Below are 24,119 nucleotides of genomic sequence, written 5' to 3' on the forward strand. Positions count from 1 at the left end.
ACTTCTCTGACCTTGAAATGGGGTGAGTAAACTAGTCACTTTCATTTTTTAACTAAAATGGAGCAAATACTAAGAAAAGAGCCTTCCTCCCACCCCAGGGGAAGTGTGTAGCAAGCATAGTTAGGTTAATGAAGGAGCAAGGTTTGTTGGTAACTTGGGAACAGATCATTGAACACTCAGAATATACGTCTCTTTGGTTCTTTAAGGAAGAAAAATTAGAGCCAGATAAGTGGAAACTAGTGAGAGAGCAACTAATTGAACATTACAATCAATACTAAGTTCCCGATTCACTTCCTGAGGAAACAATATATGCGGCATAATACAATTGGCTATAAGGAATTACATAAGTTCTAAAATAAGGAAAAAGGAGAAAGAGTAGGAGCAGGGTAGTATTGACAAAGCAGCTGAAAAACATAAAGAATTGGAAAATAAGGGAGTTAAGTACAATGCTGATGAAATTAAGGAGTGTGGTGCTTCTCAATCAGCACTTTTCATGTAGCAGCTTTGTCCACCTTATGACACTATTACAAAAGGCATTAATTAAAGCTAAAAATGAAGGGCAAGATATATCTGAGTTAAAAACAAAAGCATACCCTGTGATTGAAGAGATTGACTCTTCAGGTCAAGAAAAAAGAAAATACACTCCATTTAACCTAGAATTATCAAAGATCTGAAAAAGGCTTGTACTCTATGGGTCTACATCATCTTATGTTAAGATGTTATTAGAGAATTTGGCTTTTGGAAATCTATAGCAAGGACATGTTTAGAAGCTGGACAAAACTTGTTGTGGCTCTCTGAGTATAGTGAACTCTGTAAAATACAAGCTCAACAAAATAGGCAACCGGGAGTTAATATACCAGTCACCTTTGATCAACCAGCAGGTTTTGGTCTTTATGCAGACACTTTAGCACAGATTAATTACCCTGTAGCAGCATATGATCAAATTGCTGCTGCTGCTCTCAAACCATGGGGCACCCTTCTAGGAAGACAAAATAAAGGGGAAGCCTTCACAAAAATAGTGCAAAGTCCAAATGAACTCTTTGCTGATTTTGTGGGACATCTGCAGACAGCTGCCATATGAACTATTGGTGAAAATGTAGCAACAGAAATTATGATAAGACAACTTGCTAAAGAAAATGCTAATGAGATTTGTAAAAGAATTATACTAAGACTACACAAGGATTCTCCTTTAGATGAAATCATAAGATACTGTGCCACAGTAAGCACGAATACCTTTTATACCCAGGTTGTAATGCACACTTTTCAAGATCTGAACATGGGAAGACAGGGTCCTTTTTGGCAAGGGACTTCCAGAGAGACTTGTCAATGTTTTCAGTGTGGTAAAGTAGGGCATATAAAAAGCTCAATGATGACAGAGAAGACAGGGTGGGAGAACAAGATCCAAAACCCTATGTCCAAAATGAAACAGAGGCTTCCATTGGGCATCAGAATGTAGATTGATTCAGGGAAATGAGAAGCAGGGCTTGGCTCCAGGACCCCAGACAAAAACACACTTGAAGCATGATGTAGCCAATGTTACACCCAGAGAGTCTTTAGAAGTTCAGTACTCTGACATGATCAATCAGTCAAGGAACAACCTGATGGGAAAAAGGGATTACATAATCAATCAGCCAGGAAGCAACCTGATGGGAGAAAAGGATTACAATTGGGGCCAATAGGGTTGTATGCTGCTGGGACTACTGAAATATCCCCTGGAGATGTGAAATCTGTCCCTGTCAGGACTATGGATCCTTACCTCTAGGCACTGTAGACTTGACCATTTCACCTCCTGAGAGTGCTTACAAAATAGTGTCTATCCATACACTAATTTGGGAAACTGGGGAATGTGTAGCTAATATCCCAGTCACCAATACAGGTAAACAATGTGTGACTTATCAAGCAGGAGAAGTAGAAGCATCAGGTTTACTGATATATATTCCTAATAGGCAATTTGGTGGTATTTATCCAGATTTATCCAGATCCCAGCAACAGAATCCAGGAATATTCTGAACTGCTGCTGTTACAACTGACCTTCCTATGCTCACTATCTGTGTAAATGGCATACCATTGAAAGGGTTGGTAGACAGTGCAGATAGTACAGTCATTAGAGGTGCCAACTGGCCTAGTCATTGGCCAAAGATTAAGACAGACACCTATATGTCTGGTATAGGAGGATCAATAGCAGCTGAAGTTAGTGCTACCCCTTTGAGATGATATTTGAAGGTGAAACAGGAGTTTTTACTCCTTTTGTAGTAGAAAAATCATCATCAATCTATGGGGAAGAGACATCTTAAAACAGTGGATTACAATTGAGTAGTTCGGCTTTTTAGGTAGGGCTGCTGTTGAAGACCTGCCTGCACTCTCACCTGTTGAGTTTCAATGGAAAACTGATACACCCATGTGGGTAGAATAATAGCCCTTAGCAAGTGAAAAAATTCAGGCCTTATTAGATATAATACAAGAGCAACTCGACCAAGAACACTTACAACCTTGGAATTCCCCTGTATTTGTTGTAAAAAAGAAATCTGTGGAGGATGTTGACTGATATAAGAAAAGTAAATGAACAGATGGAATTTATGGGAACTCTTCAGCCTGGACTTCCATCTCCTACTCAGTTGCCTAGAGAATAGCCTTTTTGGGTTACAGATATTAAGGATTGTTTCTATTCTATCCCTTTGGATAAGGGGGATATAAAAAGATTTGCCTTTTCAGTACCCAGTGTTAACTTAGCTGAGCCTTATAAAAGATATGAATGGACAGTTTTGGCACAGGGAATGAAAAACAGCCCTACTATGTGTCAAATATATATTGCTGCTGTTTTTACTCCAGTAAGAAAAGCATTTCCAAAAGTTATGTTATTACATTGCATGGATGATGTCTTGGGATGTACATTTGAGGAGCAAATTTTAGAAGCATGTTTACAAAATTCCATAAAAACCCTTAGGAACTACAAATTGTATATAGCTTCAGAAAAAATTCAAAGGCATGCTCCTTTTCAATATTTAGGATAGGTAGTATATCCTAAGGTGCTTTCTTTAAGAACAGAGAATTTGAACACCTTAAATGACTTTAAAAAATTGATAGGAGATATCCAATGGACTCACTATGCCAGCTTACAAATCAAGCTCAAGAAGCTTTGAGAGAAGTTGAACTGGCTTTATTCAATGTGGTTGAAAGAGTTACTCAAAAACCCTTGGAAATATCAGTTTTTGCTACACAAGAAGCATCCACAGCAGTCCTTCATAAAGGAGACAGCGTGATAGAGTGGGTAAACTTCCCAGCACAACCAGAACAAAGCCTTACTCCTTATCCAGTGTTTGTGGCTAGAATTTTACTAAAGGCAATTAAGCGAGTAGTACAATTATCTGGAATAAGACCTGACAAGATATACATCCTTTATACCAATGCACAATTAATGTATGTTCTGAAACCATCCCAGAGTAGCAAATTTTATTGACCACAGCTCCAAATTACATATTTGGCTATTACATAATTGGCCATGGATTTTTGAAGAAAAGGTTTCTAAGGTTCCTCTTAAAGGACCAACTATCTTTACAGATGCATCCAAACATAACATTTGTGCTGTATACTCTCATGACTTAACTATAAAAAGAGTAGTCAGAACTCTTTTTCAGTCCACTCAGCAGAATGAATTGTATGCAATCATGCTAGCTCTTAATTATTATTCAGGAGTATCAGATTTTACACACCACTGGCATATCTTTTAATCCTCAAGGACAGGCAATTGTAGAGGGCTGAAACTATTGAATTCAATGCACTGAGGTCAGGACGGCCAAGCACTTGAAGCTAACTACTGATTGGACAATACTCTATGGTCATATGCTTGGAAAATTGTCCTTTCCACTATCCGTACTGGCTCAATGATTGGTGTATAGAGGATTGTAGGAAGGACTGGGTGAAGTAAGACAAGCAAGAGTCACACTCTTGGCAGTAGACAAGGGAGAAGGTGGTCGCGGAGATTCTGCTTCCATCCTGTTGAATCCTGCATCTAAAGACTGAGAATAAAGATTAAGAACTTTTGCTTATCCTGATTCCGGCTGATTCTGGGGTATCCTGGGTGCTAGCGCGGTCATCACAAGCAGTAGTATAGAGGAGAAACAGAGACATCAAGATGCTCCTCCAAAAACAAAAGAAAGGGCAAGCCACAGATAACCCTAGAGAATTTCTAAATTTAGCCCTTTGCACTATTAATTTGTTTATTTTTGATAAAGATGCACTGGCTCCAGCAGACAGATTTTTATAACCCCCGGAAGGGCAGTGTTCATTGTGAGTAGTTCCACTATCTTTAAATAATTGTCAGGTGATGTAGAGAGATCCAGAAAGTGGTGAATGGAAAGGACCCGATAGGTTAACTGCTTGGAGGAGAAGGTTTGCTTGTATCTCTGCAGATGGAGAAAGAGTCAGATGGGTGCAAAAGAGCCATATTCACCTTGTCCATCAGAGATAGAAGGAAAAAGAAGAACAAAGGAAAAGACCCAAGAAACATCAGATGGTTCCATCTCTGACTACATGTGCCACTGAAAAAGCATAGCTGTTAACCAAATGTGTATGACAACTGACTCATGAACATCAAAAATTGTAGATAAGACTGATGTAGGACTTTAAAATCTGCAGGAATCATTGGATTCCCTGACACATGATGAGACTGTTGCAGGACTTCAAAACCTGCAGGAATCATTGAGTTCCCTGACACATGAAGTAATGGAGAATTGATTTTGAAATATCTCTTGGCTGCTGAAGGAGGTGTATCTGTGATTGTTATTTATGTACCCTCCTTCTAGGACTTATGGACTCATCTTGATTCATGTTGTTTGTTACATCACTACTAGCCTGTGCTATATTATTATGTGTTTGTGTAATACCCCCCATGTTGATGGATTTTTGTATATCTGTTTCAATTAAGACCCTTCAGCCCAGAGGAAATTTGCTAACAATACCTGGTTTGGCTCCCCATTTTCCCTTGGTGCTCAACTCCCTTCCTGAGAAGTCAGGGAGGGCATGATCACTTGTGTTCTAAAACAAAAGAAAGTGGGAGATGTAGTGGGCCGGAACTCTGGAAAAGTATATTTGAAACAAGGATACTTACAACAGAGTGTTTACTCAGTGTGATTGATAAGATAATGGTTCTCTAGTTCACATATACTTAGTACTTAGTATGGTGATGTAATGATTTTCTGGTTCACACATATTTTGTGTGCTGTAATGATGTAATCATACTAAATTAGTTAAGGGCTGAGAGGACTGGAAATAGAGACATTCCATTTTTGACCATTCTCCTGGTGGCTCTCCTACCTCCTGCACTCCTCCACTAAGATCAAGACCAAAGTCAGACTGGCAGACTGGCAGACTGGCAGACTTCTGGAGGACACTGGGCCAGACAAAGGAGACTAAGACTTTGGACTCCATTCCTGTCCATCCTCGTGGTGACTGTCCTGTTAAGATCAAGGCTGCTCCCAAGATTCTCCAGAAAGCTAGCATGAACATTACAAAGCTGGAATCAAGAGAACTCATTATTCTGAGTTCAAATATGATGTGTGAGACATTTACTAGCTGTGTAACACAGGGCAAGTCACAACTTAATTTACCTCTGGCTCCTCATTTTTAAAATGAGCTGGAGAAGAAAATGCAAAACCACTTCAGTATCCTCGCCAAGAAAACTCCAAATAGGATCTCAAAGACTCAGACATGACTGAAAACCACTGAAGAACTTTCTTCAGTGGGATTTTGAGCCTCATCTGGTCAATTCTGTTTTTAAAGTGTTGTTTTCTTTGGTGTTTTTGGTGCCTCTTTTACCAAGATGTTAACTCTCTTTTCATAGTTTTCCTGAGTAACTTTCTGTTGGTGTTCTTGTTCTTCTTTAATATAATATAAAATGATGGTTCTCTCTGGGAAAAGGTAGGTTTCTCAGGGAAGTTTTCTTGGAGGCAGCCTTAGTATCAGTTCATATCAATAATTACCCCAAATGCAGCCAGTTGGTAAAAATACAAACGTTTATTTCTCCTTCCAATGGGTGCCAAAATGTGATGATTTTCTTCTTTTAAAATATATAAAATAAGATAATGGTTCTCTCTGGGTGAGAATGCAGGTTTCTCGGGGGAAGTTTTCTTGGAGGCAGCCTTAGTATCAGTTCAGATCAATAATTACCCCAAATGCAGCCAGCTCGTAAAAATACAAACGTTTATTTCTCCTTCCAAATCTTGTCTCTTTCCTTGGGCCAGGATAGCTAGATTCTTAGAGGCCTATCTCTCTGTTTGGTTCCAAGAGCTCCCTCCGAATGTCTCCAAATCCAAAGGTTTTGTCCTTCAGCTTCTGCCTCTGCTTTCTTCAGCCTCCAGCCAGCTCCACTCTTCATGTAATTCCGGTGAAATCTGTCCGAGAGCCTCTGTCTGTTTCTTTTATACGAGAGAGAGGACTTGTAGGATACGAGAGAGAGGGATTTTTCTTTGGTGTGCTCTCTCCCATAGTGCTCTCTGGCCCTAAGAGCTTCAAGGGAGGTGTGAATTCACAAAGTTACAAAGTTTACTTTGTGAAGCTGGCATACTTGTGAACTCCATTGAGTAAAGGTGTAAACACAAGCATTGTATCAATTAGTTCTACTTAGTACCTTGTTTCAGGTTCTGGCCCAAAACATCTTCTTGTAAGAGCAGATCAATAATCTATCAACTCTAATGAGTTAGCAGTTTGTAAAGATTCCAACAACTCTCATTTCTTTTCTCTCTTCCACTTATATTTGATTTTTAAAATCTGTTTTTTTGTACTTTTTAAAATCTCTTTCACTCCTCCAGGAATTCTTATTTGACTTGTATTCAATCTGTAATTTTCCTTGAAGAATTATTTTCATGTCATTATCTTCTGAGTTTGTGTCTTGAGCTTCCCTGTCATCATAGTAATTTTTTATGGTTAGGTTCTTTTTGTGTTGTTTGATCATTTTTCCAGTCTATTTCTTGACTTTAAATTTTATATTAGAGTTGAGCTCTGCTTACTTGAAGTAGGGAGAAAAGGCAGTGGTGGGTGAAGTCCAAGCAATGGCCTTTTTCACACTATTGATTTCACAATTAGTTCTAGAGGTCTGCAAGTTTTTATGCTTTCAAGTGGGTGTGATGTGGAGATAGGTATCATCTAGGCTCTAGTAACTAGATGAGCATGCTAGTTTTTCTTTTTAAAAAATATGTATTTTTCTGTCCAAATACATGTTAAAAAATTTTTAAACTTTTTAAAAAGGTTTTAAGCCCTAAACTCTATCCCTTTCCCCTTCCTGAGATGGCAAGCGATCAGATATAATTTATACTTGTGCAATCATTTGAAACATTTCCATATTAGTCACTTTTTGCAAAATTCAAATAAAAGAAAGATAATAAAGTGGGAGAAAAACATGTTTTAGTCTGTAATCAAATAATGAGTTCTTTCTCTGAAGGCAAATAGTATGTTTCATTATTAGTTCTTTGGGATTGCCTTGGATCTTGAATTGCTGAAAATAGCTTAGTCATTCACAATTCTTATTGAATACTATTGCTATTGTTGTGCATAATGTTCTATTAATTCTATTCATTTCACTTTGCATCAATTCATGTAAGTCTTTCCAGAATTTCTGACACTATTCTCTGCCCTGGAACTATAACCTGGAAAGAGCCTATGCTTTCTCTCAGCCCTGAAACAGCAACCAAGGTCCCTGCTCCCTTGCAACTACAAATTCTCCTCTCCAATAGTGATCTGAAATAAAAACAAATGGAGTTGATAAGCAGTACCTTGTCCTGCACCCAAGAGGTTCTTTATAATTTCTTTCTGACCAGTTAGCCAATACTGATACTATCTCTGAGTGTATTTCTCTCTCTGCTACTCTGGCTGCCACCTGTATACAAGACCTAAAACTGGTGTTGCCATTGTGCTACACTTCTGATCATTCCCCTCTGCAGTGTCATAGACCTTTCCTTTCAATCTTCCATATTAAAATGTTCCATTATGCCTCTCCAGAATTTGATTTTATGTGTTATTTTATATGTTATTTATGTGTGATATATATTATGTGTTTGGAGGGGATGTCAATTGAATTCTCCCTCTACTTAACCATCCTGGATTTGTTCCCTTTTGAAACTATCTGACTTCATATTTATTATCCTTTGTTTAATCATTTCCTGGATTAAGGATTAGGAGTATATTTGTCTCATAATCGCTCTTTCTAAGCACCAAATTCATAAAGATTATACCCATTTTCTTAAGTCTCCCTCTCCCTCTTCCTGACTCCCTCCTTCCCTCCCTTCTTCTTTTCTCTCTCTCTCTCTCTCTCTCTTTTTCTCTCTCTCTCAAAATCTCCCTCCCTCCCTCCCTTCACTCTTGCTCCTCCCTCTCTCTCCCCCACCTCTGTGTGTCTCTTTTTCTCTCATAATACTTGTAAGTAAAACCTTTTCCCATCACTGAATCAAGATTCCTCCTTAACTTTCACAATATTTCAATACTTACCTTTGTCACCCCACCATTTTTCCTTATAGCCAATCTATATTTCCTGAGAAGTCTCAGGAGTTTCCTAAGAGACTGCAGAAATTATTTTCCCTTCATTGAATGATTTAATTTTAGACAACATTACACATTGCCCTCTATCTTCATTTTTTCCTTTTCTTCTTTTATACATTCTCCTATTCTGCAGTTCAGTCCTATTAAACAAAGTCCCATCTATGAATGAGTCCATGGTGTTGTAGACTTGTTCTCCATCACCCCTTTTATGTAAGTTCTTTTTTAATTTCTTGTGTCCTTTTAGAAAGAAATCTTTTAATAACTCCTCTAGAATCATTTTGTTGTTGCTTTTGCTTTGAACAACTCAGGTGTTGTTCAAACTCTTCCTGGTTTATTTATCTTTTCTTTGTTTTTAAAAAATATTTATTTAAAACTAATATGAAATAAAGAAAAAAACAAAATAGAATAAGAATAACAGAAAAGAAAAACAAAACAAAACAAAACATTGTCATGTGCCCAGCAGAACATCAGAAAGGATTCAAAATATATAACAATAAATTTCCCTCCCAAAAACCCATAATAATAAAATAGATTATATTCATGACTCCATCTTTTCTTTGCTTCCTTGTAGCTTCCTTGTATTCTTTTGTTCTCTGCTGCACATTTTTAACTTTATTCTCTTTTCCCCTTTTAATCCTCCCCTCCTTTCCCCAAGCATGCTACAGTTAAACACAGATATGTGTGTGTGTGTGTGTGTGTGTGTGTATTCACACACACATACATATATATATATATATATATATATATATATATACACACAAACATATATATGCAGATGCATTCACAATATGTAAACAAACATCTAAGACAATATTAATATTACTGATTTGTAACATAAATTTCTCTCTTGATTGAATCTTTAAGTTTGACTTTGTCTGAGGTTCCCTATCCAAGACAGTGTCTCTACAGCACAACTGGACTTGGCACTCCTAATAAGTTACAGTTCTTTCTGTCTTCAAGAATTCAGAACCTGGACTTCCTGACTCCCTGACTCCCTACTCTCCAGAGGTGAAAGTTGGTTGGAGCTCAGGCTTTGCCCTGAGGCACAAATTTGTTCTGTTTGTGGGAGAAATCTGGAGAGCTTGAAATTATCTGACCTATTCTGCCATCTTTTCAGAATCCTCCCCCTCTGGCTTATTTATTTATTTATTTATTTTTAATTTAATTTTTTTGCTGAGGCAATTGGGGTTAAGTAACTTGCCCAGAGTCACACAGCTAGGAAGTGTTAAGTGAGGTCAAATTTGAACTTGGGTCCTCCTGACTTTAGGTACTCTATCCACTGCATCACCTAGCTGCCCCTCTCTGATTTATTTTTAACTTTTTTTCCTCAAGTAATTTACTTCACTACTTATGCTTTACTTGATTGCTATATTTATTCATTTTTTTTGTGTGTGTTTTTGTTGTCTGATATATCTGCAAAGCAAAAATCTATTCATCTGGAGTGGGTTTTTTTTTTTTTTTTGGTAGTTTTGTTGTTTTTATAATGCATTTTATTGTGCCCTTAATAGTCATAAATAAATACAAATACTTCACTGTATAATGATGAGAAACTAAATTATTATGTAGAGGTTTATTTGGGGGGTTTTATGTTGTTATTGAATCATTTCATTTCTGACAACTCTTGATTACATTTGGCATTTTCTTGGCAAAGACACTGAAGTAGTTTGTCATTTCCTTCCCCAGCTCATTTTACAAATGAGGAATTGAGGCAAACAGGGTTAAGTGATCTGCCAACTCTCACACAACTAATGTCTGAGGCCAGCTTTGAACTCAGGAAGATGAGGATTCCTGATTTCAGGTTTACTACTCTTATCCATTGCACCACCTAACTGTCCCACTATCACTATTATTATACTTGTTACCTTTGGTCTTCTTTGAGAATGGAGATGAACAACAATCTCCTGTGGGCAGCTAGCTGCCATGGAGTCAGAAAGACTTGAATTTAAATTTGGCCTCCAACACTTACTAGCTGTGTGACTCAGCCTTTAACTTTGTTTGCTTCGGTTGCTCATCTGTAAAATGAGCTGGAGAAGGAAATGGCAAACCATTCCAATATCTTTGCCAAGAAAACCCAAATGGGGTCACAAACAACTGAACAACAAAAATATATCTTTTAACATTTTAACATTTGTGTGTGCAATTTTAAATTGTTTTATGGAAGTGGGGATTATATTTACTACCTATTAATTTACTGCCCCCTTGAATAGAAGATTCTAACATGTTTGACATATTTCACTTTGTGTTTTGGGGACATTACCTTTCTATTAAAAGCTACAAGATGTCTCATGGCCCCTTGTGCACAAGAAAAAAGCAGTATTTTTGTTGTGCAAAGAACTAGAAACAAAAATAAGTACCCATCAGCTGGGAAATGCAGGACAAATTGCAAAGTATGAATATAGTGGGATATTATTATGTCTTAGAAATGACAAATATGATGAATTCAGAGAAACATGAGTAGAAGATGGACAGAATTGGGGTATAACTTGTGGCCTGGCTGCCACAAATCTCTATTTCTCAGGGAAACAAAGAGAAGCTGAAAGACAGCAATCTGTCTTTCAGATATGAGATTGGACATTAGCACTGGATAAGTAAATCTGAGAATCAACAGCATTGAGATAATAATTGAAACCACAGGAGCCTATTTGATCACCAAGTGAAATAGTATTTAAGATTTTGCCCAGCTTTCTTCTCCTCAATAATGAACTTCTATCAGCTGGACTAAAACCAATCCCTAAACTGTGGAGCTGAACAAAGATTAGAGACAGGAGAAGGAAGAAGTTTAATTTCAAAATGAGAAAAATGCTTGCAAGTAGAAATCCATCTTCCTGAGGAGAGCTTATAGCTTGTGACAGGGATAGGGCTTTTTAACACGAAAACCACAGTTATTCTTAGGTCATGAATAAACAGTTTCTATGGTTGACACTTCTTAGGACAGTTCAGATGTTTTTCGGTCCTGTGGGAATAGTCCCTAAGTTATTAGGATCATTGAGCCTTGTAATTTTCTCAAGTCATAAGACTTGTTGAGCCTTGTGATCATTCAGCAGGGTACAGAACCAGAGTTAAATATGGTGGGTATAGAAGTGAAGCAATTTGTTCAGTTCACTTAGCATGTTAGGAGAGTTGATTGATCACTTTCTGCTGCAGCATATTAGCTGTAGTACCAGTTCCCCTGGATTCCCATAGGAAATAAGATCAAAATAATAAAAAATATGATTTTCTCAAAAGGTGAAATCATCCAGAGGGTAAGCATAAAGTATTGCTATTATGCCAAACTCAGGACACAGTTTGCTTGCTGGGCCTTAGCTCTGGAAAAGAACGCATCTCCTAATATCTGGACACCCTCAAAGTTTTCTCATTTCCTCCCTATTAGTGAGATTATGAAATAGAATTTATAACACTTGAAGAATCTACTTCACAAGGTTTTTGTAAAGAGAGCACTTTGTAAATCTTAAAAAGCTGTGTCATTGTGGGTTATTACTGAAGATTTATAGTCTATAATATTATATATAGGCACAAAGATAAAATTAATTTAGCAAAAGTAAATGGAATATGTGTTTGTTTTGTCTCCTCAAAGCATAACGTGAAAAATCTTATTCTTTATGTTATACTTAATTACCCAATTCTCTAAGAGCTTAACAGAGTATCGCAAGAAGAATGAATCATGCTTTCCTAATGGAGGGGTAGGGCTCAAGGTCGGTCTGGTCTCATTCATGGTCCTTTTTTCTCCAGCATCAAGATTTTCATTTTCCAAAACTGCTATTATCTCCCAGCTGAAGGAAGTGAAAGAACCACTGTCTCTGGATCCACAAGGTACTGAAAAAAAAAAAAAAAAAAAAGAGATCCTAAGAGGCATCTGTACAGGTGAGTTAAAAAAAAAAAAAAAACAAAAAACAAAAAAACAGTCAGATGTAGAAAAAGGAGTCATGTGTATTGGGAAAAGGAATGGGTAACATCAAAATAAAATGCCACATTATTCCATACATTTTCATCTTGTGTAGCAACATGGGAAGATTTCTCCTAGACTTGTTCTACATTGAAAAAGTTCAAAGGCAAAAAATTAAAGTGCCTTGTGACCAGAAGAGTAGCTTTTCTCCATTATTTTATTTCTGTTTGGCCTTCTACATTCCTTACTATTATATACACACAGAGAAGGTAACATTTATATGGTTTATTTATTGTTTCAGATGGTGTGACCAACACTGAGAATTTGGAGATAGTACTAAAGGAGTAATATACTAAGGCAATGGAACCACACAGGGAGGTATCTGATAGATTAAATTTGAATGCTCACCATGGCCCCAAGTTTGTGGACATGAGAGCAGGATGGCAAGGCTTTGGGAAAATCCTATAGAGGAAGGACTGCATAAATGTGATAAATGTGGGAAACACTTTATTCAAAGTTCAGGCCTTATTAGACATCAAAGAATTCATACTGGAGAGAGACCTTATGAATATAACAAATGTGGTAAAGCCTTTAGTAGAAGTTCAGATCTTTTTAATCTACAGAGAATCCACAATATACAAAAATGGTATCAGTGTATGGAATGTGGAAGAGCCTTTAGTCAGAGTGCAAGGACTTATTCAGCATCAGAGAATCCACAAAGGAGAAAAACCTTATGAATGTAGCCAATGCAATAAAAATTATAGTCGGTGCATCTTTCTTATTGAACATCAGTAAAGTCACATTGGAGAATAAACCCCTAGATGTAATGAATGTGGGAAAAGATTCAATCCTAATTACAACCTTATCTGTCATCAAAAAATTCATAGTTACTGAATTAAGCTAACTCTCCATGCTATGAACAGTTTTTTTTCAGATATTAGATCTGGAAAAGGTTACATCAACAAAATGGCATCATTCATTCCAGCTATCTGCTTTGGAACATACAATTCACCTGCAACACCTAGAGGAATTATATGGTTTTTATAAAACATTGCTCTCTCCTACTCCTTTTCATCTTTATGTTCTATTCTCCTTTCTTATACTTATGCTTTTGAAGTTACCACTCCCTTCTATCCACCACAGGCAATCATCCTGGTGTAAGATATGGCCTTTTGAAAAATCAGTATTTGTATTTAATCTCGAAAAATTATAGGTTCTGCTTAAACTCAGTGGCATCGCTCAATTGTCTCTCCTGAGATTCATCTTGAATGACACAATTGTCTTCACAGGACTATAGTTTCTTTATTAATAAAAGTGACTTCTAATGTTTCTTCTTGCTGTGACAATTTAGAGCTTGTGTGTGTGTGTGTAAGTAGTCTAAATACATTGTTAATATCAAAAGTGAAAAAAATGCCTTAGCTCTGGCAACCACATGTTAGTAACTTCCCTAAATATTTTCTTTTGTTCTGATAACTTCATCAATTCTATTGTAATATAACAATATTTCCCCAGAATAATATAAAACTTCAGAAATATTTAGTCTGATTTTAACAATCCCTAGCTAGAAGGATCCTCAGATATTATTTAGTTTAAAATTTTTTTTAATTTTGCAAATATAATATATCCTCATCTAAATACTTATGGGCTGTGTTAGAACTTTAGATAACATCAAAATATTTACATGATGAAATAAATAGATGAGAATATCAAGGAATGTTGGAGAAAAGATGGAGAATTTACTATATCTGATGTTTGTATATTCTGTACATCCATTATCTTTAAGACTCTTTTGTACTAAACAAAAAGTACATTACAGAATAATAGATCAGTAAAAGAGAAGAAGAACCCCCAAAACAGAACCAAATAACATAAAATAATGGTATTTTATAAGCTAATAAATAATAAATATGCTGAATAAGAAATTTGAAATTCTTATGTAAAACTTAAGTAAGTTCATTCCAGCCTGTATGAGAACATGACCGTTCCCTGACCCTAGCCCATGAGTGTGCGATGTTCTAATGAACTTAGTTCTTAAAACATACCATCTGTGCTTTGGTCACTTTCCTAAGAGTTCAAGGAACTAGCCACTCCTTGGAGCACGTGCAGCTCAGTGAGGGTTGGCTCCCCTCCTGATGTCAGTTATTGGTAATCTTAAAGCCTTCTCCCACTATAAAGTTCAGCCACTCCTGAGCCTCTTCAGAATCTCACCCATGGAGATGACAATCTGCCTGGGACCTTCCCATTCGAGACTCAGAGGCTGCTGAACTGGGATTCCCCAGCTGAGACAATTTAGAGTGGATAGCTCCTACAAATTGGTGATATTTCTTTATCTTTCTCTGCTGCTTTAATTCTTATCCTTATTATTCTCTGTTTGCTTTGTATTATTTGCTTATTGGATGTTATTGTAAGCAATCTATCTCATGTATTGTATAATTAAAATTTTACTGTCGTTTTGATTGAATCTGAGAGTGTCATTTATAGGAGTGAATCTGAACTTTTCCCTAAAATCACAAAACATATGCCTTAAAGATTAATTTAATTTTTTGCTATATAGCAATATGTAAAGGGTTGAAACTCTTGAGGTGATGCACTGAGGTCATACAACCGAGCACTTAAGGCTAATTACTGATTGGACAATACTCTAATAGCATATGCTTGGAAAATGGCCCTTCCCACTATTTTGTGCTGGCTTGATAATTGGTGTATACAAAGAATTGTAGGAGGGACTAGGGGGTGGAATAAGACTAGCCAGAGTCATGTTTGGGTGGAAGACAAAGAGGAGAGGTCGTGGAAATCCTGCATCCAACCAATTCACTTCTACCCCTAAAGACCAAGAATAAAGACCAAGGACTTTTGCTTATCCTGCCTCTGGCTGATTCTAAGATAACCAGGGTGCTAACTCAGTCTTCACAGCAATATAGTAAAAAATAAAAATAATTCATTGTATTTTAAGCTAGAAAGGAACTCACTGGTTCCAAACCTCTTAATTTTACAGATAAGAAAAATGAGCTAACAAAATAATGTAATTTGTCCAAAGTCACTAAGTGACAAAGCCAGGAATAGAATCAAAGTTTTCTGACTTCCTATCCACTTTTTCCATTCTCCTGTTTAGAATCTTACTCCAAAAAAACAACTCAAACTTTTTTATTGGATCAAAGATGAACAATAATCTTATTGCCTATTTTTGTGTAAGATCACTGTGTGGTCATTGAGACATAAAGAGAGGATGAAAAATTGTTTCTTTCCTCAAAGAAATCTCCATACATTTTTCTAGTTCTATTCTGTTTAAAGCATAAATTCCTTCTAAAATACATTATTCTTAAAACTTTCCAGTGATGCTGTAATCAATATAACCCAAGGCAGCTCTAATTTTTGGAATACTTGCTTATATTGAATCAAGATCTACCTGCATCTTCCACATATTTGTTCTAATTCTGCATTTTGGTTCCAAGGACAGTAAGTCTAATTCCCGTATGACAGCTCTATAGATATTTGAAATCAGCAAGTCCCTTAAGTCTTATCTACTCCAAACCAAACAGTTCAAATAATTTCAACTGATCCTTGTAGAGGGCTGAAACTATTGAGTCAATGCACTGAGGTTAGGACTGCTGAACACTTGAGGCTAACTACCGATTGGACGATATTCTATGGGCATATGCTTGGAAAATGGTTCTTCCCACTATCCTGTGCTGGCTCAATGATTTTTTATTTTTTTTTTTTTAGCATCCAGTATTATTCACTTTATTGAGAAGTAAACATTTTTCCTTTTCTACCTTACACAATCTCAATATACAATAAAGAGAAAAACCCAGAGGTTTTTTCAGTCTGTTGGAAGGTTAAGGCTAGATCTTATTTGTATTAATTTTTTTTCTCCTCCATTTGAACTCTTGCCATAGCACTTCTTGATAAACTTGCTTAAGGAATATCATCCTGGCCACAGTGTCTTGTTCAAAGGTAATAAAGCTTGCTTGGCTGGTGTGTTGAGATTTTCAGAATGCATTAGTTACCAAAGTATGTTGAAATATCCATGGTTGGTTAAAGAAGGCTTCACTGAATCTTCAGCATAGTCAGTTTCCCAGAAATGGATGAACTGAGATTTAAAATATTGACAGGTGAAAAATGAGAATCTGAGAACTTTTCAGAACTAGCTTTTGCTGGGGAAGTTAAATGACATTTCAAAATGTGACTTTAAGACACAAATTAGTTGAAATATGTCTAATCACCATGATTATTGATTAGTGGTCCCTTTCTATAGCCAATATTTATCATGATGTGATACTTCTTTCTTTGAAAAATATATGATGCATTCTGAATTTATGGCTTTTGTATTTAAGTGAGGTTTAATTATGGTGATAAAATCTAGTTAGGATGTAGTCTTAGTAAAACCCAGGCCTTTTCTCTATACAGCTGGCTTAGCTTATGGTCTAGGGCAAATTACTATACTTCTTTATGGGACTCAGCTTCTTACCATGTAAAGCTAAGGAAGTACTTAATATAGATTTCTGTTTGCTAAATGATCAGACACAGTTAGGCAAGGGCTTTATAAAAAGATATGTATTTACTACCTGGTCAGTAAATATTTGTTGAGTGCTTTCCTTCTGTAAATCATTATAGATCATTATGTTTTGCATGATGAAGGGGATGGCATTGGATTGAGAAGCAAGAATCCTTGATTCAGCTTGGCTTTGCCAATTGTACAAACTTGGCAAATTCCTTCATGTCTCTAGATTTTATTTTCTTCATATGTAAAGTGAGAGTATTGGATTAGGTGATTCTTAAGATCCCTTCCTAAGCTAAAATTTTTAACTGCTTCTTTCTAAATATTAAAAATGTTAGTAATCATTAAAATATAAGTTATTTTTTTTTAAAGTGGACATTATTGCCTTAGAATGCCATTTTGAATATCCAGATAGCGACCAGCTAAAATTAATGAATTTTTGAAAAATCCCTAAATCTAGGGGACTTCTTTGGACATTTTTTCATCCACTTGAACAAATAAACAATTTTGCTGAAGTCATAGTTGGGGGGAAAATTAATTTAGATGAAATTATTAATTATGTCTATAATTTGCTGTTTCACCCAACCAGTATGAGATTATTTAGTTTCCAATTATTTTTTGGTCTACTTTCCCGTGGCTTTTTATTGAATGTAATTTTCAATGCATCGTGGTCTGAAAAGGATGCATTTACTATTTCTGCTTTACTGCATTTGAGTTTGAGGTTTTTATGTCTTAGTATATGGTCAATTTTTGTATAGGTTCCATGAACTGCTGAAAAGAAAGTATACTCCTTTCTGTCCCCATTACATTTTCTCCAGAGATCTATCATATCTAATTTTTCTAGTATTCTATTTATCTCTTTGACTTCTTTCTTATTTATTTTGTGGCTTGATTTATCTAATTCTGAGAGTGCAAGGTTGAGATCTCCCACTATTATAGTTTTGCTGTCTATTTCTTCTTGCAGTTCTCTTAATTTCTCTTTTAAGAATTTAGATGCTATACCATTTGGTGCATATATGTTTAATATAGATAGTTTTTCATTATTCATTCTACCCTTTAGCAAGATATAGTGCCCTTCCTTATCTCTTTTGATTAGATCAATTTTTGCTTTAGCTTGATCTGAGATCAGGATGGCTACCCCTGCTTTTTTGACTTCACCTGAAGCATAGTAGATTTTGCTCCAGCCTTTTACCTTTAACCTGCATGTATCTCCCCGCTTCAGGTGTGTTTCCTGTAAACAACATATTGTAGGATTCTGGCTTTTAATCCATTCTGCTAACCACTTCCTCTTTATGGAGGAGTTTATCCTGTTCACATTTATGGTTAAAATGACCAATTCTGTATTACTTGCCATCTTGTTAACCCCGGTTTATGCTTTTCTCCCTTCTTACCCCCTCACCCCCCTTCCCAGTATTAAGCTTGTGAGCACCACTTGCTTCTCCCAGCCCTCCCTTTTTTAGTATCCCTCCCCCCTTAGAGTTCCTCCCCCTATCTTTCCCCTTTCCCTCCCAGTTACCGTATTCCCTTCCACTTAGCTTATTCCTTCCCTTTTCACTTTTCCCTTCTCACTTTTCAATGAGGTGGGAGAAGTTTCACCATAGATTGAATATGTCTAAAATTTTTCTCTTAAAGCCAATTCTGAAAGCAGTAAAATACTCACTATATTCATCCCTCTCCATTCTTTCTCTCAGATATAATAGGTTTCCTATGCCTCTTCATGAGATGTACTACCCCCACTTTCCCCTTTTTCTGGTACAATGTCCTTTCCACATCTAGTTTCTAGAACAAGGTATATCTGTATTCTTTATACATCTTTATAGCCGAAATATAGTTCCCAAGATTAATCTTTACTTTTTTAGATTTCTCTTGAGTTCTATATTTGTAGATCAAACTTTTTGTTAAGTTCTGGCTTTTTCATCAAAAATAGGTGAAATTCGCTTACTTTGTTGAATGTCCATCTTCTTCCCTGGAAAAAGATGCTCATTCTCGCTGGGTAAGTTATTTTTGGTTGCATACCAAGTTCCTTAGCCTTTCGGAATATCATATTCCAGGCCCTTCGATCCTTTAATGTGGATGCTGCCAGATCTTGGGTGATCCTTATTGTGGCTCCTCGATACTTGAATTGGGTTTTTCTAGCTGCTTGCAGTATTTTTTCCTTCGTCTGAGGGTTCTGGCATTTGGCCACTATATTTCTTGGTGTTTTGATTTTAGGATCCCTTTCAGTAGGGGATCGATGAATTCTTTCAATGTCTATTTTACCCTCTGTTTCTATGACTTCTGGGCAGTTCTCTTTGATAATTTCCTGGAAAATAGTGTCCAGGCTCTTTTTTCATCATACTTTTCTGGGAGTCCGATGATTCTCAGGTTGTCTCTCCTGGATCTGTTTTCCAGGTCTGTTATCTTCCCCACAAGGTATTTCACATTCTTTTCCATTGTTTGATTTTTTTGGATTTGCTTGGCTGATTCTTCTTGTCTCCTCAAGTCATTCATTTCCATTTGTTCGACCCTGATTTTCAGTGAAGTATTTTCTTCACTCACTTTTTAAAAATCTTTTTCTAATTGTCCAATTGAGTTCTTTTGTTCTATGGAATTTTTTTCCATTTTGCCAATTTTGTTTTTTAGAGAGCTGTTTTCTGTTTCCAGTTCACCAATCCTATTTTTCAAGGATTTTATTTCTTTATCCACTTGCTCTTTAACTGAGTGGGATGACTTCTTCAGGCTCTTTTGCCAAGCCTCCTTCTCCTTTTCCCATTTTTCTTCTAGCTCCCTTGTGAGAGCCTTTTTAATTTCCTCCATGAGATTCATCTGTGCTGAGGAACAGATGATCTCCTCCTTTGGGGATTCACCTGGAGACTGTTTGTTTTTAGTCTCCTCAGGATTTGGAATCTGGTCTTTATCTGTATAGAAGCTGTCAAGGGTTAAAGTCTTTTTCAGTTTCTTGCTCATTCTGTCTAATAATCAAAGACAAAACTATCAAAGAAACAGAAGAAAAAACCCTTGAATGGAGGCTGCTTTCTTTGGGCGAGGGGCTGGTTGGTGTTACCGAGCTTCCTCTTGGCTCAATGATTAGTGTATACAGAAGATTGTAGGAGGGACTAGGGGGTGGAGTAAGACTGGCCAGGGTCACACTTTGGCGGTAGAGGAGGGAGAAGGCGGTTGTGGAGATTCTGCTTCCATTCTGTTCAATCCTGCATCTAAAGACCTAGAATAAAGATTAAGGACTTTTGCTTCTCCTGACTTCTGCTGATTCTGGGGTGTCCTGGGTGTTAGCGAGGTTGTCACAGATCCTTATTTGACTATGATAGCATATGACTCTAATGCTGTACATACAAAATTTTTTCATGTGTATCTGGACTATAAGACCCTGTCAAAATAGGATATTTTAAACTACTTCTACTCTATCCAAGTCTACTAGTTGCAATGATGTTCTCTTTAGATCTAAAGAAAAGAGATGAATCCTATAGCTCTTAAACATGATTCCCTTCAGCAAAACTAGCAAGTTCAATCTTCTGCTATCTGTGCAGCTGGTTTCCACTTTTTGATAGCTATGTAAAGAAATTTTTCTTTATTTAAAGCCTAGATCTGTTCCTTTCCATTCTCTTCTCTGGGTCCAGCAGAATTCTCCTTAATATAACAGCCCTTCAAAAATTTAAAGACACTTTTTGTGGACATGTCTTTTCTCCAAAATCAATTCCTGTCCCCCTTTCTGAGTTCCTGAAAGGGCATATTCTCTTAAGTCTTTTATAAAATATATTATTCAAAACTGCATAGAATATACTAAATGCATATACAAACACATATAAAAATGTAAGCTCCTTGAGGAATAAAGTATTTGATTTTTGTCTTTATATCCATAGAGCTTCGAATAGTTCATTTGAGTACACAGCATAAATCCTGTTGATTGATATAACCTGTATAGGGCAGAGTATAATGAAATCACTATTTCGCTCATTTTACACACTATTTCTCCTAATATGATATAGAATATGATATAGAATTAGCTTTTTTAAGCAGCCATGTTACACTGTTAATTCAAAGTAAACTTGGTAACTACTAAAACCTCTAGATTTCTTTATCAGAAAATTTTGTTCAGCCATGTCTTCCCTATCTTATTGTTTTGAAACTCAAACACAGACCTGTATATTTATTTTTATTAAATTTCATCTTATTAGTCTCATTCTTTTCACCTTTCTAGATATTTTTGGATCCAGATACTCAATTCAGTTAGTTGTCATTCTGATTTTGTGTCACCTGTAGATCTATTAAGTATGTATAGTGTCATTTCTTTATCAAAGTTATCTCTAAAAATGTTAACTTGCACAGAGAGGTACTTGGTGAAGTGAATAAAATGCTGAATTTAGATTAAGAAGAAGGAATTGAACTCAGATTTCTATTTCTCCTATTACCAGTTTAGCCATAGAAAAATGATTTAACCTTTTTGAGCCTCATTTTCCTCATATGCAAAATGGTAGAAAGAGCTTGGAGGGAGGAAGTGTCACTTAAACTTCAGTTTTATCTGAAATGGACAAAGTAGAATGGAACACACATATATATACACTTAACATAGAAATAATAAGCAACTGAGACAACAGAAGGTCAGAAATAAGAGGTGGGGGGAATATTGAGTGTGGGATTAGTGATAGGCAAAACAAAAATCTAGCCATGGAGGGTAAATAGCAAAATTGGTTTAAAAATAAAGAAAAGATTAAAAAAAAAAAAACCTGGGTGAAGAAAAGATAAGCAAAATAATAGTATCAGATTGCATCAAATATAGATCACTAGTACTTAGCACACTTTTCTCTCACAAACTTCTTTTTTTTTTTTTTTAATATGATGAGCATAGAGAATGTAAAATATAAGAGGATAGGATTGAGGGAAATCATTTAAAATCACAACTGAATGGAATTAACTCACTCATAACAAGACTAGAAAGCAGAATCCAATAATATGTTGTTTTCAAGAAATACAATTGAAAGTTAAAAGTTCAAGTTTGATGTTGGGAAAAATGAGGCATTCTTTAGTGATTTCCTTTGCCCTAATATATAGAATACAAGAGACTTATATTCTTATATTTGGTGAATATGGCCTTCCTCACTTCCTCATGGAAATATGTCTAATCAACAAGTCTATAGAATATGATGATTTAGGTGGTCTTTGGCATCTACCAAAGTCAAAGAGGCTTCAGGCCAGCATGACTTTGGCATTTTATTGTCTTTGGGACAAAAACCTTCATCGGAGGACTGGGACCAATCAAGTTTCCAGGGGAGGGGAAGAAGCAATGGGTGAGGGGAGGAATCTTTAAAAATCTTACAAAGAAAAACACTGGAAAAGCTGAAGCCAAAGGAAGTTGTCTATGAGGGTTGTATGTGGGGAGAAAGCTGTGCTAGGATTAGGGAAACTGTATTGGGAAATTGATTTCCTGACAAAGGGGGAAGAACAAGCTTATTATACATTAGGTGAACTCAAAAAAGCACTGATAGCAGTTATGACCTTAGACAAGAAAACAATAATAACCTTAATTAAAAGATATATTATGTTTAAACATGTCATAGAAAATTAAGTTAATATCTATCTATCAACTACCAAATAGATAGGATCTATATATTTGATACTTTAATACTTAAAGGAAAAATTAAATAACTTTTAAGGGAAAATAGGCAGTAAAACTTTATTAATTAAGAAATTAAATGTAACCCTTTCAGATCTAGACAAATCTAGAAAAAAGACAAACAAAAAAATTAATGATCTAAAAATAGAAGTTTTGAGAAGTTAAGTATGACACCTCTCTGGTGAATGCTGAATGGAAACAGAAAGCAGTGCATTTACTTCTCAGTTCATGATATGTTTATATAAACTATATTAGAACATAGAAATGTCACAAAAATGAAAACAAGTAGTAATATGAAAAATCCTTTATTGACCATAAGAAAAATTATATAAAGTAATCTGAAGAATAAAAATAAATTGGAGATAAAATAATTTAATCCTAAAGAGCAAGTATAGAAACAAGTAATTGCATTAAAGAAATGAACAATAATGAAAAAATATACCAAAACTTCTTAGGATTCAGTTATCAAGGGGAAATTTAATTCTATATATTTCTATCAATAAAAAAGTGAATAAATCAATGAATTACCCACAAAAGCAACAAATGAAAAACAACTAAATACTGAAATAAAACTTGTCAATTAAAAACAAAAAAAGATTTAACAAAAACTAGGAGCTCTTTAAAAAAAAATCCATAAAAGTAATTATTGAATTAAAAATAGAAAGAAAAAGTGAATTTCCAGCATCAATAAAGAAAAAGGATGATTCACAACAAATGAATAAATGAAAAAAAAAATTTTGCTAGGGTTTTTTTGCCCAATTATTAATCAACAAAGCTGAAAATTTAAATGAAATGAATAGGTTTGAAACTATAGAACAAAATAGTCAAATCTTAGAAAAAGAAATTAAGCAAGTCATAAATTAATTATGTAAAGAAGAAAAAAATTAATTTCTAGTGTTAGATCAATTCTGTCAAACATACAAAGAAAAAATCATTCCAGTAATTATTTAAATTGTTTGTAAAAATGGAAAAAAGAAGATATCTTTCCAATATCATCTATAATAAACATATGGTCTTCATACCAAATCAGTCGAAGAAAATAAAATATAGTCCGGTGTTCTTAATGAATAGCAATATAAAATTTTAAAATAAACTATGTACAAAGTAATAACTCAAAAATAATTATACATTTTAAGACATGATTACATTTGTGCTTGGAATGCAGAATACTGAGAAAACTATAAACATAATAGGCCTTGTACATAAAAAAAATCATATAATCATATAAGTGGAAAAATTATTTTCTGTTAAAATAATTTAAAATATATAAGAATAAATAGACTTTTCCTTAAGATGGCAACTAGTGTCGCCATATCAAGAGCCAATTTCATATGTAATTGAAAACAATAAAAGTCACTCCACTTAAATCAGCCAGGTTGTCCACTTATCAACATTATTATTTGCCAAATTGCTCACTATAATAACATCAAGATAAAAATTAACTGAAAGATATATTGGAGACAGCTAGGTGGCACAGTGGATAGAACACCATCCTTAAAGTCAGGAGGACCTGAATTCAAATCTAATCTCAGACACTTAACACTTTATAGCTGTGTGACCTTGGGCAACTCACTTAACCCAAATTGTCTCAGAAAAAAAAG

At 35.5% G+C, this 24,119-nt stretch overlaps 1 protein-coding gene across 2 annotated transcripts in view; it reads left to right on the forward strand.

The window, feature by feature from the left end:
• Positions 1 to 14,851, forward strand: part of LOC127560749 (zinc finger protein with KRAB and SCAN domains 4-like) — a 50,396-nt gene extending 35,545 nt beyond the window's left edge. Inside the window, exons 6-7 of one of the 2 annotated variants that reach the window (XM_051995585.1) lie at positions 12,259 to 12,390; positions 13,336 to 14,851. In XM_051995585.1, coding sequence (XP_051851545.1) covers positions 12,259 to 12,390; positions 13,336 to 13,625 — 422 coding nt within the window. In that variant the 3' untranslated portion in view covers positions 13,626 to 14,851. Of the gene's footprint in view, positions 1 to 12,258; positions 12,391 to 13,335 lie in introns of those variants that run through there. The other variant, XM_051995584.1, reaches the window with a different exon arrangement.
• The last annotated feature ends 9,268 nt before the right edge of the window (positions 14,852 to 24,119 follow it).

Source organism: Antechinus flavipes, chromosome 4 (genome assembly GCF_016432865.1).
Source record: "Antechinus flavipes isolate AdamAnt ecotype Samford, QLD, Australia chromosome 4, AdamAnt_v2, whole genome shotgun sequence".
Classification (NCBI taxonomy): domain Eukaryota; kingdom Metazoa; phylum Chordata; class Mammalia; order Dasyuromorphia; family Dasyuridae; genus Antechinus; species Antechinus flavipes.